Raw genomic sequence first — 16,311 nt, 5'->3', positions numbered from 1 at the left:
AGTCTCAATCCATAAATATTTGGGGAGAGAAAAAAACATCAAGACATTTTTAAAATTTAATCATCAAGGTCAAGAAGTTCTAATGACAATAGAACAAATGAATTTAAGGAAAGTTCAACCAGTTGTGCCCATCCACAGCCAGCCTGAACACAATATCCCTGAACGACTAGGTGCCAGGGCCTCTGGGCCTTTACACCTGTTATTCCTACTGCCAAGGATGTTCTTTCCCCAGGCAGCCCCATGGCTCTCTCCCTGAGCCCTCTGAGGACTTGGCTCAGAGAACGCCTTCTCAGCAAGGCCTTTTCTGATTATCCGGATCAGAAAACTACAACGCTCTTGTTCAACCCAGCCCACTCAAGCCCATCTTTGGGAATGCCCAATCCTCCTTTTTTTTTTTTTTTTTTTTTTTTTTGGCTTTTTAGGGCCATACCCACAGCATGTGGAGTTTCCCAGGCTAGGGGTTGAATCAGACCTACAGCTGCCGGCCTACACCACAGCCACAGCAACACTGGATCCGAGCCGTGTCTGCAACCTACACCACAGCTCATGGCAACACCAGATCCTTAACCCACTGAGCAAGGCCAGGGATCGAACCTGCATCCCCATGGATCCTAGTCAGATTCATTTCCACTGAACCACGACAGGAACTCCCCTCCTTTTTTTTTTTCCATTTTTTTTTATTATAGTTGATTTACAATGTTCTGTCAATTTCTGCTGTACAGCAAAGTGACCCAGTCATACACATATATACATTCTTTTTCACATTATCCTGATCATGTTCCAGCACACGTGACCAGATACAGGTCCCTGTGCTCTACAGCAGGATCTCATTGCTTATCCACTCCAAATGCAATAGTTTGTATCTACTAAGCCCCAACCCAATCCTCCTTTTAAGCTATTTTATATTTCCTCATGGCACGTAACAGATGTGGTTTATATTTTCAGTTGGCAATGCATGCGCTGTCTCTCTCCCCCAGAAAATGTAATTTGTGTTTTATGTTCACCACTTTATTCCCCAGCTCTTAGAGAGTTCCTGGCACAGAGAGAGCCTCAGTAAATAATCTTTGGGGGAATAAATCTATGAATGCAATTAGAATTCTTTATGATGAGAAAGAGCCCTTGAACATTTTCCTTTATTTATTTTATGGAAAATGTATATAATGCATACTTTGTGCAACACTGCTCTCAATTACTTACACCTATGACTCATTTAATCTTCATGCTGGTCTATGAAGTAGGACACAAGAGGCACATGCCCAGCACAGCTGGTACAGGCAGTCTGTTCCAGAGCCTCTGCTCCCAAACACTGCTAAGCTGCCTCCCTTAATTAAAGAGCTGAGCCATATTTGGCAGGAACCCAAGACGGTACAGGTTTGGGCTGAGGCCAACCATAGGATGCTTTCTGGGCCAGGATGCCGGAGAAGAGATGGAGGATGATGTTCAAGTGTAAGAGAGCTGATGTTGGCTCTTTGCAAGAGACAGAAGAAATAAGGAGGGAAATGCAAGAAGAGCAGGGCTGTGGGGCCCCGGGTGGATATGGAGGGAAGGGCAGGTCCCGGGAGAAGATGATAAGCAGCAACTACAGGAGGCTTCAGCCATTGTCTTACCAGGAGCCCTTGCTCCAGCTTGGAATTCAGGAGCAAATGGGCAGTTTTGGGCCAATGGTTTAAGCAATGAGGGCTGGAGGAGAAATTGCGAGTGTGGACTGGAGCATGTGAGAGTAATTTGGAGGTGAGGTAGGAGAGACAAGGAGGAAAGAGAGAGGAGAACTCAGAGTCTGAGAAATTACCATTCATGTTCTCTTATCTCTCCCCCAGTCTTGAAATAGCAAATTATTTCATTGATTAAATGAAGGAACTTTAGGAGTTCCCATCGTGGCACAGTGGAAATGATCCTATTTTCCATAAGGACACGGGTTTGATCCCTGGTTTTGCTTGGTGGGTTGGGGATCCAGCATTGCCTTGAACTGTGGTGTAGGTCTCAGATGTGCTTGGATCCCGCATTGCTGTGGCTGTGGTGTAGGCTGGCAGCTCTAGCTCCATTTCAACCCCTAGCCTGGAACCTCTATATGCCCTAGATGCGGCCCTAAAAAGCAAAAAAAAAAAAAAAAATTTAAATGAAAAACAGGGGAGCTCCTTTAAGAAATGAGTAGAGGAGTTCCCTGGTGGCGCAGCAAGTTAAGGATCCAGCAGTGTTGTCACTGCTGTGGCTGGGGTTCAATTCCTGGCCCTAGAACTTCCACATGCCATGGGTGTGGCCAAAAAAAAGTAAGAAGTAAGTAGATTTTTAAAAAGAAGTAGATAAACAAATTGTGCAACTTTCATGTCATGGAACAACACTCAGCAATAAAAAAGTATAAGCTATTCATACAGCCTGCAGCCTGGATGCATCTCAGAAAAAAACGTGGACTAAAAGAAGCTTCTGTGATGTGCATGTTCACGTCCCTCCTCTGATTCATATGTTGAAATCCTAATGCCCAGTGTGATGATGGAATCAGGGGTTGAGCCCTTTGGGAGGCTGATTAGGACCTGAGCATGGAGCCCTCACGAGTGGGGTTAGTGCTTCTAGAAAAGAGGCCGCGAAGACCTTCCTGCTCCCTTCCGCCATGTGTCGACACAGCTCAACATCTGTGACCAGGAAGACGGCCCTCCCCCTACCACGCCTGCACCCTGATGTTCGACTTCCAGCCTCCAGAACTGAGAGAAATAAATTTTTGTCTTTTACAGGCTGTCCAGCCTATAGTTTTGTTAGAGCATCCTGGACAAACTAACACAGAAGCCAAACAAAAAAGGATATTCTATATGATTTCATTTACATCAAATACTAGATAAGCAAATTAATCAATAGTAAAAATAGTAACTGGGAGTTCCCATCGGTGGCGCAGTGGAAACAAATCCGACTAGGAACCATGAGGTTGCAGGTTCGATCCCTGGCCTCGCTCAATGGGTTGAGGATCCGGCATTGCCGTGAGCTATGGTGTAGGTTGAAGACAAAGCTCAGATCTGGCATTGCTGTGGCTCTGGCATGGGCTGGTGGCTACAGCTCCAATTAGACCCCTGGCCTGGGAACCTCCATATGCCACGGGAATGGTCCTATAAAGACAAAAGACAAAAAAAAAAAAAAATTGTAATACAAAGCAGATCCATGGTTGCTTGGGGCTGAGGCTGGGATGCAGAAGAGGTAGGAGAGCGGGATTATTAAGGCTTATAAGGAAACCTTTCAAGGAGTTCCTGCTGTGGCCCAATGGGATCGTTGGTGTCTTGGGAGCTCTGGGATACAGGTTCAATCCCTGGCCTGGCACAGTGGGTTAAAGTATCTGGTGTTGCCGCAGCTGCAGCTCAGGTCGACACGGCGGCTCAGATCTGATTTCTGGCCTAGGGACTCCCTATGTTGAGGCGGTGGCCAAAAAAAAAAATGATAATTATATATATATATATATATATATATGGAAGACTTTTTGATGGATATGTTGCTTTTTTTTTTTTTTTTTTTTTTTTTTTAATAGCCACACTTACGGCATATGGGAGTTCCTGGGCCAGGGAGTGAATCCAAGCTGCAACTGTGCCTAATGCCACAGATGCACCAATGCCAGATTCTTTAACCCACTACACCAGGCCAGGGATCAAACCCATACCTCTGCAGCCACCCAAGCTGCTGCAGTCATGTTCTTAACCCATTGCACCACATCAGGAACTCCCAATATGCCAACTGTGATCATGATTTCATAGGTGCATCTTTATGTCAAAACATCAAAATAAACACAGAATTGGAATGATCAAATCCATAAATGTGTTCTTTGGGATTGTTTTCCTGAGACTTTTAAGTTGAGAATTCTCATATTTTCCTAAACTTCGATAAATAATTTCTTTGCTTTGCAGTATTTTTTTTATTTAAGTTGGAGTTGAGGGGTGGTGGTCAAAACAGCTTTGCTCAGAAGTTTTCCCTGTACAGGGTTGACTGCACTTGCCTCTGTCTTCCTTTCTGCCACGAGGTTTCTCAGGGCTTCCAGTGGATTGAATCATGGCCCACAAAAGTTAGGTCCACGTGGAAGCTCAAAAGGTGACCTTATTTGGTAGGAGGGTCTTTATAGATGTAACTAAGGTAAGGGTCTCAAAGTGAGATCACCCTGTGTCAGTGCCCACCCTAAATCCAATGGCGAGTGGTCTTGCAGAGACACCCTGAGGGGACAGGCATGTGAAGACAGAGGCAGAGATAGAAGTGATGTGGCTGTAAGCCAGGAGCTGCTGGCACCCATCACAGGGTAGAAGACAGGCGTGGAACAGATCCTCTCACCAGACCTCCAGGTGGAACCAACCTACTGACACCTTGATGGACTTCTGGCCTCCAGAATTGTAAAAGAATAAATTGCTGTCATTTTACACTTATAGAAATATGTTACAGCAACCCTAGCAAACTATGCAGGACCCCTAGGTATTCATATTCCTTACTGTCTTTAGTTGATTTTAACCCTATATCTTATTTCTGTTGTTTGTTTCTCCTTCTCTGAACTAGTCCTGTTGGAATTTTCGTTTCTTGGTATTGGACCATTTCTCCCTAGATGGATATTCGTTAAGGCCTCTAACCTTCAGTTTCCTTGTCTGTAAAATGACTGTGCGTACCTACTGCCTAGGGTTGGTTGGGAGGATTAAGTGAGTTAATAGACGTATACACTCTTACAAGCACCTGGCACATAGCAGATGCTGACTACATACTGTTACCTCTGTCTTTAGGTTCTGTCCCCACTTCTGAAGAGGTGGCTCGACTTGCAGCTTCCTCAAAATGAATGGTACACTTCCTTCCATCCTATGGGTTACTGCTGAAAACACTGCACTTTGCTCATGGGTCCTGAGATTAATTTTGAACTAGGTAACTAGGTTTTCTGCAAATCCCCTCATAATCTTCACCAACGAACTGAAAGCCTTTGTGGTGTCAAAGCATGTCACGCTTTAGCTCAGTGGGCTTGGTGACAGCAAACGGGCTCAAGGCCATTGCATGTTCCAACCTATAAGTCAGTTTACTGATCTTTTCTGTGGCTACAGCCTAACTTTGGGCATCATTTTGCAAGTGCGGGCCACTGGGTCTCTGGGGACAGAGCAAAAAGACCATAGGAGTCCTGTAAAAATCCACCAGCCTGGTTGGAAAAATAAAAGTACATTCATGTTGATAGGTTAGCAGAGTCCTGTTCATAGCTCAACTTCATATGAACCTGACTTTAAGCCTTACCGTTGCTGTCTTTCTCAGAATAGTACCAAAAAGTCATATAGAAGAGGAGTTCCTGTCGTGGCTCAGTGTTTAACAAACCCGACTAGTATCCATGAGGATGAAGGTTCGATACCTGGCCTTGCTCAGTGGGTTAAGGATCCAGCATTGCTGTGAGCTATGGTGTAGGCTAGTAGCTACAGTGCTGATTTAACCCCTAGCCTAGGAACCTCCGTATGCTACAGGTGCTGCCCTAAAAAACAAAAGACAAAAAAAAGTCATCTTGAAGAGTAAATATGGAGCATCCATGTAATTAGTTATAAATTGCCTCATTTGCAAAGAACAAGTGTGTCTGAGGATGGTGAAAATTTAGCATCTCTTTAGCGGCTGGAAGCAAACCAAAGAATGAATGATTTTTATCCAAAATCAATAACACATTGAGGAACAGCTCTGCAGAACAAAACCAAAAGCCTTGTCAGGTTAAAAAAGACTGTAGCTCTTATTCCTTCATCTGCAGAGTCCTTCGGTGTCATTGATGGTTAATTTGGGCTTCTCTTTATGAAACCATGTTGTGTGTGCATCACTTTTAGGTCCTTAAAAAAGTAAGTAAAGGATTTAGCCTTAGAAGTTTATAATTTCCAGAATCTTCTGAGAAGACTTAGAGGTTTGATCATTCATCCATATATTTTCCAAAGGGCCTCTATTTTTTTTCTCTTTACATTCTTTTAAAGAAATCGTTATTTTCCATCATGTTTTATCCTAGGATGTTGAATACACGCCTCTGTGCTGTGCGGTAGGACCGTGTTGATCATCCCTCCCCCCGTGTATAAGCGCTTACGTCTGCCACCCCCCCTCCATCCCTCCCCCTTGGCAACCACCAGGCTGTTCTCCTTGTCCGTGAATCTGTTTCTGTTGAGTAGATAGGTTCATTTGTGCCATATTTCAGAGTTCACATATATGTGATATCATATGGTATTTGTCTTTCCCTTCCTGACTTCATTTAGTATGAGACTCTCTAGTCGCATCCATGTTGCTGCCAATGGTGTGATTCCATTCTATTTTATGGCTGAGTAGTATTCCATTGTGTATATGTACCACATCTTCTTAATCCATTCCTCTGTTGATGGACATTTAGGTTGTTTCCATGTCTTGGCTGTTGTGAATAGTGCGTCTATGAACATAGGGGTGCACGTACCTTTTTGAATTATACTTTTGTCTGGATGGGTGTAAAGGGCCTCTCTTCTGACTTTACTCAATGCCATGATCCGTATGCTGTCCTAACATGAGAACCTAAGTATGAGCGTATCACTTTAAAAGATATATCAGTAGACAATTTAATGGTTTCCCTTTAGTACGAGGCTTTGTAGGTCGGCAAATCAGGGGCTTGATAACGAGGGCACTGTGGGATGTTGAACTAAGTCAGTTCATTGGGGCTTCAGTCTTAGGAGGGTTGGGTGAAGCTCTCCTTATGGGTAATTGAAGCTTCAGGTTGCCAAGTGGTGGGTGACTAAGAGGTAGCTGTTTGGGATCAAGGGTAAAATTGTAATTGGATGATGAGCATTCTCAAAGGGGACATAGCAATTTTCCGAATTGCATAATCTAATGGTTTGAAATTTAGAAAGTAGTGATATCACCGTTCCATCTTTTAAAAGAACATACATCTCCCTCTGTAGTTATTTTGTGTATTATGTTTAATAACAGCGATAGGCCAATGCCAAAGGATACGACGGTCAGGACAGAAACAGGCCTTCGGGGTGTATTGGACAGTGTGGTCGGAGAGTTTCAGTCTTATGCAGTTGTGTTTTCTTTTCTGCTATTTATTTATTTATTTATTGCTTTTTAGGGTCACACCCGAGGCATATGGAGGTTCCCAAGCTAGGGGTCAAATTGGAGCTATAGCTGCTGGTCTACACCACAGCTACAGCAACACGAGATCCGAGCCGTGTCTGCGACCTACACCACAACTCACAGCAACGCTGGATCCTTAACCCACTGAGCAAGGCCGGGGATCGAACCCACATCCCTATGGATGCTAGTCACATTCGTTAACCACTGAGCCACGATATAACTCTTTGGTTGTGTTTTCTTGATGAAATTCCTGGCAAAGTCTTCCTAGGCCTTCAAAGCCTCCTCCTTCTCTTTGTTCTCATTACATTTCTTGTACCAACTTTCCAAGAGGCTCACCTGTGCTCAAAAGAATTGAGGTCAAATATATTCCTTCACAGATAATAACTAATGAATCACTCTCTTTATTGGTATTTAACAAACTGTATGTTGAAAAAACTAGGAAACTCAGAAAATGTCAAAGACCTGCTGTAAGTCATTACATTCAGAGTTTAGAGAGAGTAGGAATTACGCCCGTTAAACTCTGGAGAGGCTGGAGCTCCCATTGTGGCTCAGTGGTTAAGACCCGGACTAGTATCCATGAGGATGTGGGTTCGATCCCGGGCCTTGCTCAGTGGGTTAAGGATCCGGCGTTGCTGTGAACTGTTGTGTAGGTCGCAGATGTGGCTTGGATCCCAAGTTGCTGTGGCTGTAGTAGCTGCAGCTCTGATTTGAGCCCTATCCTGGGAACTTCCCTATGCTGCAGATGCTTCCCTAAAAAGAATTTTTAAAAAAATACAGTGGAGAAGTGGAGAATTTGAGGTCCACTCAGTGAAAGATTAATCTGGGATTGGTTTCTTTTTCTTTCTTTCTTTCTTTGTCTTTTTGTCTTTTTAGGTCTACACCTGTGGCATATGGAGGTTCCCAGGCCAGGGGTCGAGTCGGAGCTGTAGCTGCTGGCCTACACCACAGCCATAGCAACTCAGGATCCGAGCCATGTCTGCGACTTGTATCACAGCTCACAGCAATGCCGGATCCATACCTCACTGAGCAAGGCCAGGGATCGAACCTGCATCCTCATGGATAGTTGTTGGGTTCATTAACCATGGATGGAAACTCCTGGAACTGATTTCTTAATGTGTGTGTGTGTGTGTGTGGCCAGTGGAAAATACGCTGGACTAGGAGTTAAGAAACTTGAATACTTTTTGCTATGTTGCTGTGTAACTCTGGGCATATCACTTAATTTTGCAGGGCATCAGATTTCCCATCAGAAAAATGAGAGTATCTGGTCAGATTCCTAAAAAAAAAAAAAAAAAAAAAAAAAAAAGAAAATCCCTCCATGTCTAATAAGGGTCTCACATGCAGCGTATATAATGAACTCTTAACAAATTCAATGACAAGAAGACAAATAACCCAGTTTAAAAACAGATGAAGTTCTATAGAAATTTCTGCAAAAAATGACATACAAATGGCCAAGCAAGCTCATGGCAAAGGTCTAGTTTAGAGTAAAACTAGACCTTTTCCAGAAGGTAGCCTTGACTTTAAAACAAAGAGCTATGTAAGTACAGATGTAGCAATTCCTTTGGAATCCTTAGGAGACTAGAAAGGTCAGAAGCGGCCTCAAAAACTGTTTAGATGAGCCACCATCTAACAGTTCTGTGGTTGTTTTCTGAAAATGAAACTTTCTGAGTAAGCTTTTGGAAATTAGTTTTGTTTTTTTCCCCTGACCTGTGACATTATCCCTCTAGAAAGAGAGCCACACGGCCTTTTTTTGACATCTAAAATGCTTCTTAAGGAGTTCCTGTTAGGGCACAGCAGAAACGAATCCGACTAGGAACCATGAGGTTGCAGGTTCAATCCCTGACCTCATTCAGTGGGTTAAGGGTCCGGCGTTGCCATGAGCTGTGGTGTAAGTCACAGATGAGGCTCGGGTCTGACGTTGCTGTGACTGTGGCGTAAGCCAGTGGCTACAGCTCCAATTAGACCCCTAGCCTGGAACTCCCATATGCCCTGGGTGTGGCCCTAAAAAGACAAAAAAATAAAAAGTAAAATAAAATGCTTCTTAATAAATGTAAGTCATGTTTTGTTTTTCTTTCTGCATAGGGAGTGGATTCAATTCCTCACATAGGAACTCTGGCGTAGTCGGCTTCATTGCCTAAGGGCTGGGTGACTTTGGGAAAGTCATTAAACTCTCTGATTCTTAGATTCTGTCTCCATAAAATGGGAATAATAATTCCTACCACCTCCACACCACATGGTTTGGGGCAGTCAGTAAGATCAAGGACCAAATGACCCAGCAGGTAGCAGCCATTTACCAAACAGTAATTCTCTCCCCCTGCCCGCCATCGGCCTTCTCCATTGGATGGTTCTGTTCTTTCTCCCTTTGATAGCGAGGGTACAAGTGGGTCTCCTGGTACCCACTGCCCCACGCACGGTATCTGGCACATAGCAGTTGCCAAACAATGCACAAATAATGAATGAGTGAGTGAATGAATGAATTGAATACATCTTTTAAAAAATCGTTCAGTAGGAGTTCCCTGATGACTCAGTGGGACCAACAAGGATCCAACATGGTCACTGCTGTGGCTTGGGTGATTGTCATGGCAGGGGTTCTATCCCTGGCCCTGGAACTTCTGTGTGCCATTGGGTGCGGCCAAAAATAAATAAAATGAAATAAAACAAAAAATCAGTAACCTTGTGGGATGAGCTTGCAAGGAAGGCTCTGTTGAACTGAGAAGATACTGAGGCTATTAAAAACAAAAACATGGAGTTCCCGTTGTGGCGCAGCAGAAACAAACCCGACCGGGAACCGTGAGGTTGCAGGTTCGATCCAATGTTGCCATGAGCTGTGGTGTAGGTTGCAGACGTGGCTGGGATCCGATTAAACCCCTAGTCTGGGAATCTCCATATGCCTCGGGTGTGGCCCTAAAAAGCAAAAAGCCAAAAACAAAAAAACAAAAACAAAACCATAGAAGTAGCCATTTTAAAGTGAATGATTCAATAGCATATACTATATCCACGATGTTATACAACCACCACCTGTATCTAGTTCCTAAATAAACCTTCAGTTTCTCTCCATTCCCACTTCTCTCTGGTCCCTGGCAACCATCAGTCTGTGTTTGGTCTCTATGGTCTAATCTATTCTGGATATTTCATATAAATGGAATCATGTAATATGTGACTTTTTGTGTGTCTGGCTTCTTCCTCCTTTCTTTTTTTTTTTTTTCTTTTTGCTTTTAGCTTTTCTTTTTTTCTTTTTTTTTTTTTTCTTTTTTGGTCTTTTTGTGTTTTTGTGTTTTTAGGGTTGCACCTGTGTGGCATATGGAGATTCCCAGGCTAGGGGTCGAATTGGAGCCGTAGCTGCCAGCCTACACCACAGCCACAGCAACTTGAGATCCAAGCCATGTCTGTGACCTATACCACAGCTCATGGCAACACTGGATCCTTGACCCACTGAGTGAGGCCAAGGATTGAACCCACATCTTCATGGACACTAGTCAGGTTCGTTAACTGCTAAGCCACAATGGAAACTCCTCTGGCTTCTTTCATTTAGTATTATGTTTGGGGGTTCATCCATGTTGTAGTTTACATCAGTTCTTTGTTCCTTTTGATGGCTGAATACTATTCCATTGTATGCCTATTCCACAATTTGTTTATTCATTAATCTGTTGATGGGCATTTAGGATGTTTCTACCTTTTGGCAATCCATGAATAATGCTGCTATGAACATGAGTACATATATTTGAGTATGTGCTTTCATTGCTTCTGGGTAGATACCCCAGGAGTGGAATTGCTGGGTCCTATGGTAGTTTAATGTTTGACTTCTTGAAGACCTGAAGAACTGTTTTCCACAGTAGCTGAACCACTTCACATCCCATTAGCAATGTTCAGAGCTTCCAGCGACTCCTCATCCTCCTCAATCCACTTGTTGTTTTCTTTTTCTTTTTTTTTTTTTTTTTGTCTTTTTTGCCATTTCTGCGGCATATGGAGGCTCCCAGGCTAGGGGTCGAATCGGAGCTGTAGCCGCCGGCCTGCACCACAGCCACAGCAACGCGGGATCCGAGCCATGTCTGCGACCTGTATCACAGCTCACGGCAACGCCGGATCTTTAACCCACTTAGCAAGGGCAGGGATCGAACCTGCAACCTCATGGTTCCTAGTTGGATTCGTTAACCACTGCGCCACTACGGGAACTCCTGTTTTCTTTTTTAAATAACCATCGTTATGGTTGTGAAGTGGTACCTCAGTATATTTTGACTCGAATTTCCCTAATGACTAATCATGTTACGCATCTTGCCATGTGCTTGTTGACCATCTGTATATCATTTTTGGAGAAATTTCCATAGAAGAATTTTGCCCATTTTTAAACTGGGTTATTCATTGTGGTGCAGCGGAAACAAATCCGACTAGTATCCAGGAGGATGCAGGTTTGATCCCTGACCTCACTCAGTGGGTTAAGGATCCAGCGTTGCCATGAGCTGTGCTATAGGTCTCAGACGTGGCTTGGATCCCACTACAGCTCCGATTCGACCCCTAGCCTGGGAACCTCCATATGCCATGGGTGTGGCCCTAAAAAGCAAAAAATAAAAAACAAAAATAAATACGTAAACTGGGTTGTCCTTTTGTTGTTGGGTTTGTAAAAGTTCATTATATATTCTGCATTTTAGACCCTTATCAAATATATAATTTGCAAATATTTCTCCTGTTCTGTAGGTTATCTTTTTGCTTTCTTGATAATGGATTTGATATACAAAAGTTTTTAATCTGATGCAGTCTAATTTATCTTTTTCTTTTGTTCATGCTTTTTTGGTCTCCTTTTTTGGTTTTTTGGTTTCCATAGGGTCTCAATGTTTTAGAGTAAAACTAGACCACTTCCGGATGGTAACCTTTACTTTAAAATCAAAAGCTATGTGGAGTTCCTGTCATGGCTCAGCGGAAACAATACAACTAGGAACCATGAGGTTGTGGGTTCGATACCTGGCCTCGCTCAGTGGGTTAAAGATCTGACGTTGCCATGAGCTGTGGTGTAGGTGGTAGATGCGGCTCGGATCCTGCGTTGCTGTGGCTGTGGTGTAGGCTGGCAGCTGTAGCTCCTATTCGACCCCTCGCTTGGGAACCTCCATGTGTCTCAGGTGAGGCCCTAAAAAAAAGGAAAAAAAAAAAACTATGTAAATACAGATGTAAAATCTCCTTTAGAATCTTTAGAAGAATAGAAAGGCTAGAAGCTGCCTCAAAAACTGTTGAGGTGAGCCACCAGATGAATCTTACTTTAACACAAATTCAACATCAGTGGCAAAATCATAAATATTTTTAAAGTACCATAGATCAGAAATGACAGTGTCTGGATTATCATTTTTATAATCAAAGTCAGAAATGCTTGATACAAACTTTGTGGAAACTGTGTTTCAACATTTTTCTGTTACCCTGCTAGTCAATTTTGATAGCTACTGTGCTTTCCTGTTCAAATAATAAGATTACTCCAAATTGTAATGACTACTTTTCTCGAAGTTTGTATGTCTGTAATTTAGTCAATGACGCAAATCAGCCAAATGCCTCTTTATTTTTATTCAGTATATTATTTAGAATCATATAACGAAAAAAAAGCCCCAGTTTATGTCCTGGCTCTTAGTTATTACCATAGGGATCTCAAAGGTTAAGCTGACCTGGTAGCTTTAAAGTAGAATTTAGTTAAGTTGAGAAGAGAGAAAAAAAAGCCATAGCTGTCTTGCCTTCTCTCAAATACACTTAACTAACTTCTTGTTTGTGTGTGTATGTATGATTGATTAATTGAGCATTTTATTTTATTTTATTATTTGTTTAGCTGCGCTGGCGGCATGCAGAAGTTCCCAGGCCAGGAATCAAACCCAAGCCACAGCAGTGATCAAGCTAAGTCCTTAACCACTAGCATACCAGGGAACTGTTTTTCCCCCCTTCTCTCTCTCCTTTTTTTTTTTTTTTCTTTTTGGTTTTCACAAACAGATTTTTTTTTTTTTTTAGGGCCGAACCCACTGCATATGGAGGTTCACAGGCTAAGGTTTGAATCTGAACTGTAGTCACCAGCCTACACCACAGCCACAGCAACACGGGATCTGAGCCATGTCTGCTACCTACACCACAGCTCACAGCAATGCCAGGTGCTTAACCCACTGAGCGAGGCCAGGGATCGAACCTGCGTCCTCATGGATGCTAGTCAGATTCATTTCTGACGGGAATGCCCAGATGTTTTTTTTCATTATTAAAGTATTGTTGGTTTGTAATGTTGTGTCAATCTTTACTGTACAGCAAAGTGACCTGATCATACATATATATACATTGTTATTCTCATATTATCTTCCATCATGTAGAACACCAAGGAATTTTTAATTGAGCATTCAAAAAAAGAAGAAGAAAAATATATGAGGCATTTTGGGAATAAAATAAGCTCACTTCTCTGGGTTCTGAAGACAAACCAATCAAATCAAGCATGTTCTCTATAGATAGAGTGAGTGCTTCTCATCAGATTGTGAATTCAACAAAATAAGCATGTCACAAAAGCATCTTTCTTAGACTTTGTTCTTTGAAAACCCCTCTCTACCCAATGAGTACTGCGTGTATTAACTCCAGAAGACCAAAGATGGCTAAGGCAACACCAATGTCTATGACTTTTAAAAATATTTATCCCTATGTGCCAAGCATACAAACTCCTCCTTGGGAACGGTCCTCTGTAGGCAGTGGTTAAACTTTTCAACCTGGACCACTTTCATGCTACTGGGCCAGCCCTTCCTATTCCTTGTTCCTTGCTTTCTGTCTCCCCTTCTTCAGAAGGAACACAGTATCTTAAACTGATCATTGGCTCCCATTGTCTCTGATGCTGCATCCCCGCCCCCTTGGCTTGTGCTGAGGAGCTGTTTATATTTGTGTAAGGGCCACCCTTTAACTCGGCAGCCTGGTGACTATAATGGGCCCGATTGTCTGTGGGCTGCAGAGAGCCCAGTCCCCTCAGCCGAGGAGGCTGGAGCCCTGCCCGGATGCGCTGGAATGGCCGATATGGAACACGGGTAAGGCTGCTTCTGAGTCTGAAGTGATGCTTTTTCTGGGCTAAGCTGGTTCTTCCTGGGCACTGGTGGGGAGAAACAAGTTGTCTTTGAGTTGCTGGCTTTTTCCTGGCTTTGATTTTCTGCCTGCTAAGGACGGAAGGAGGAGGTTGGGCCTCTGGATTCGCTGATGAAGCTGACAGCGATTCCCGTGGACCCCGGACCAGAAGGCAGCAGGGAGGCAAAAAATCCAGGGTGAGCAGGTTTGACACCAAAGCAACGTGTAAGAGGCAGGGCGTAGGCATCCCTTGGTGCTGCCGTGAGTCTCAAAGGCTGTTTCATTTTCTAACTTAGCCGTTCACAGGAGTTTGGGGCTGCCGCTGTGGGGTTGCTGTAAGCCAGCTGTTAAGCCGATGTAACTCAGTCGACCCCCTAGGAAAGGGTCTAATATGTGCTGGTGTTTTCAAAGGGCAAACCGCCGCAGCTTGGTATGCCGTTAATAGCTCTGTTCAGGAATGTGGGAACAGTTCAGAGCTGCCGGCTATAAAGTTTTACTGCCCCATAAAAGTGTTCAGAGGGTACTAAGGCCGAGAAAGAAGGAAAGGAGAGAAGATCAGAGCTTTGTCCTTGACCAGCCAAGAGAGAAGCCCGCCAAGCTAGGGGACATCACGTGAGAGGTCGGGGCGAGCCTGGAAAGGGGCTTGGCCAGCCCTCCTCGACTCATGTCTGGTTTTGCGGGTGTGTGGATGAGCCTGGGAGAAGAATCGGGTCGGGGTGCATTATTTCATCCTCCCGGACGCCCCCTTTGGCGGAGGGAGACACCTGTCCCGGGGTAAGTGCGTGGTTGCTGGGCTACAGGTAGGGGCGAGGGGATGGACCGGCGAACGTCCCGGAAATTGCTCTGGAAATTCCTGCCAGGGTGAACAGAAAAATCACCCTGGCAGCTCCTATGGGAGGATTTTGTCCTTTCCTTTCTGAAGTCAGTGACCTCCGACTCTGTTTGATTTAGACAAGAGCCTGGAAAACGGAACAGGTGTGGTTTGATTTTTAGAAAAAGCAAAGGGTGAATCCTGGGGCTGTAATACATCGGCTGCTTTATAAATGTCCCCATCTGCCCCCATCCCCAGATTTTGTATTTCTTATCTGGACACAGCACGTTTAAAGCCAACACGACTTGGGGCTCCCAGAGGAATGAAATTAGATGCAAAGGTTATTTTATTTGTCTGAATGAATTTGACCCAAAGCATTACGAACATTGCAGCGCAGTGAAAACACCAGGTGGTTCCCAAGGGAGGCCAGGACCTTCTGCAGGGGTGGGAGGGCTCAGAAAAGGGGGGTGAGCTGCCCTGCGCAGTGATCTCATTCAGGGACAGAAGTCCCGGCCCTGCCAGGGCTGTCCCAGGTGGGGTGGAGGCTCAGGTGAAGGCCACCCCACCCTCCCCTCTCGGCCACCCAAATCCTGGTGAGAAAGGATGAGGTCAATTCCAAGAGACCCCACAAACACAAAGACAGCACCTGCCTGGCTTCTTCTGTCAGAATGGTGAGCACCCCAGGCTCTGGGAGTTTCAGACACTTAGAGCATCAGTTTTAGATACAGAATGTATACAGACTCAGAACCACTTCCTTTAAGTTGGTGAGCAAGCCGAAGAACAGCAGTGCGCCGAGAGCCAGGAAGGCCAGCTGAGGGAGGTGCTTGGGCCTGGCCCTGTCACACTACGGGGGGGCCTGTGCTGTGTGGTGCAGAGCCTTGGGAGGGGACGACACACCAAAGAAAGGGCTTTGGAGTTCCAGTTGCGGCACAGCGGAAATGAATCCCAAGTAGCATCCATGAGGATGTTGGTTCGATCTGTGGACTCACTCAGTGGGTCAGGGATCCGGTGTTGCCATGAGTTGTGGTGTAGCTTGCAGATGTGGCTCAGATCCCACATGGCTGTGGCTGTGGTGTAGGCCAGCAGCTACAGCTTCGATTCAACCCCTAGCCTGGGCACCTCCATATGCCGTGGGTACGGCCCTAAAGAGCAAAGAAAGAAAGAAAGAGCTTTGATTCAGATACTCCTGGTTCCAGCCTCTCCTTTGCCCTTTTCTTGTGTCATACTAGGCAAGGTGCTCCATCACACCAAGCCTCAGCCTCCCCAGCTAGAAGACAAGGGGGACAATATCTATTGCACTGGACCATTGTGAGAACTAAGAGCAGTAACTGGTAAATGATCTTTGCACAGTGCGCAGCACACAGCAAATGCTCCGTGAACAGCAATCCTTCTATTGTGACTGCACG

General features: G+C 44.5%; 1 protein-coding gene across 23 annotated transcripts in view; it reads left to right on the top strand.

The window, feature by feature from the left end:
- Nucleotides 1-16,311, top strand: part of TRIM2 (tripartite motif containing 2) — a 191,670-nt gene that overhangs the window by 58,903 nt on the left and 116,456 nt on the right. For 4 of the 23 annotated variants that reach the window (XM_084972633.1, XM_084972631.1, XM_084972632.1 and 1 more), the window contains exons 1-2: nucleotides 13,920-14,060; nucleotides 14,192-14,291. The exons of 11 other annotated variants lie outside the window; for them this stretch is intronic. In XM_084972633.1, the coding sequence (XP_084828759.1) occupies nucleotides 14,041-14,060; nucleotides 14,192-14,291 (120 nt within the window). In that variant the 5' untranslated portion in view covers nucleotides 13,920-14,040. Of the gene's footprint in view, nucleotides 1-13,919; nucleotides 14,061-14,191; nucleotides 14,292-14,728; nucleotides 14,869-16,311 lie in introns of those variants that run through there. 8 more of the 23 variants (XM_084972637.1, XM_013998059.3, XM_084972636.1 and 5 more) reach the window with 2 other exon arrangements.

The sequence above is a fragment of the Sus scrofa genome, chromosome 8 (genome assembly GCF_054392235.1).
Source record: "Sus scrofa isolate SSC_HxYL_T2T_F1_AM1 chromosome 8, Sscrofa_HxYL_maternal_Yorkshire_Landrace_v2.0, whole genome shotgun sequence".
Classification (NCBI taxonomy): domain Eukaryota; kingdom Metazoa; phylum Chordata; class Mammalia; order Artiodactyla; family Suidae; genus Sus; species Sus scrofa.
This window is presented reverse-complemented; position numbering and strand designations above follow the sequence as displayed.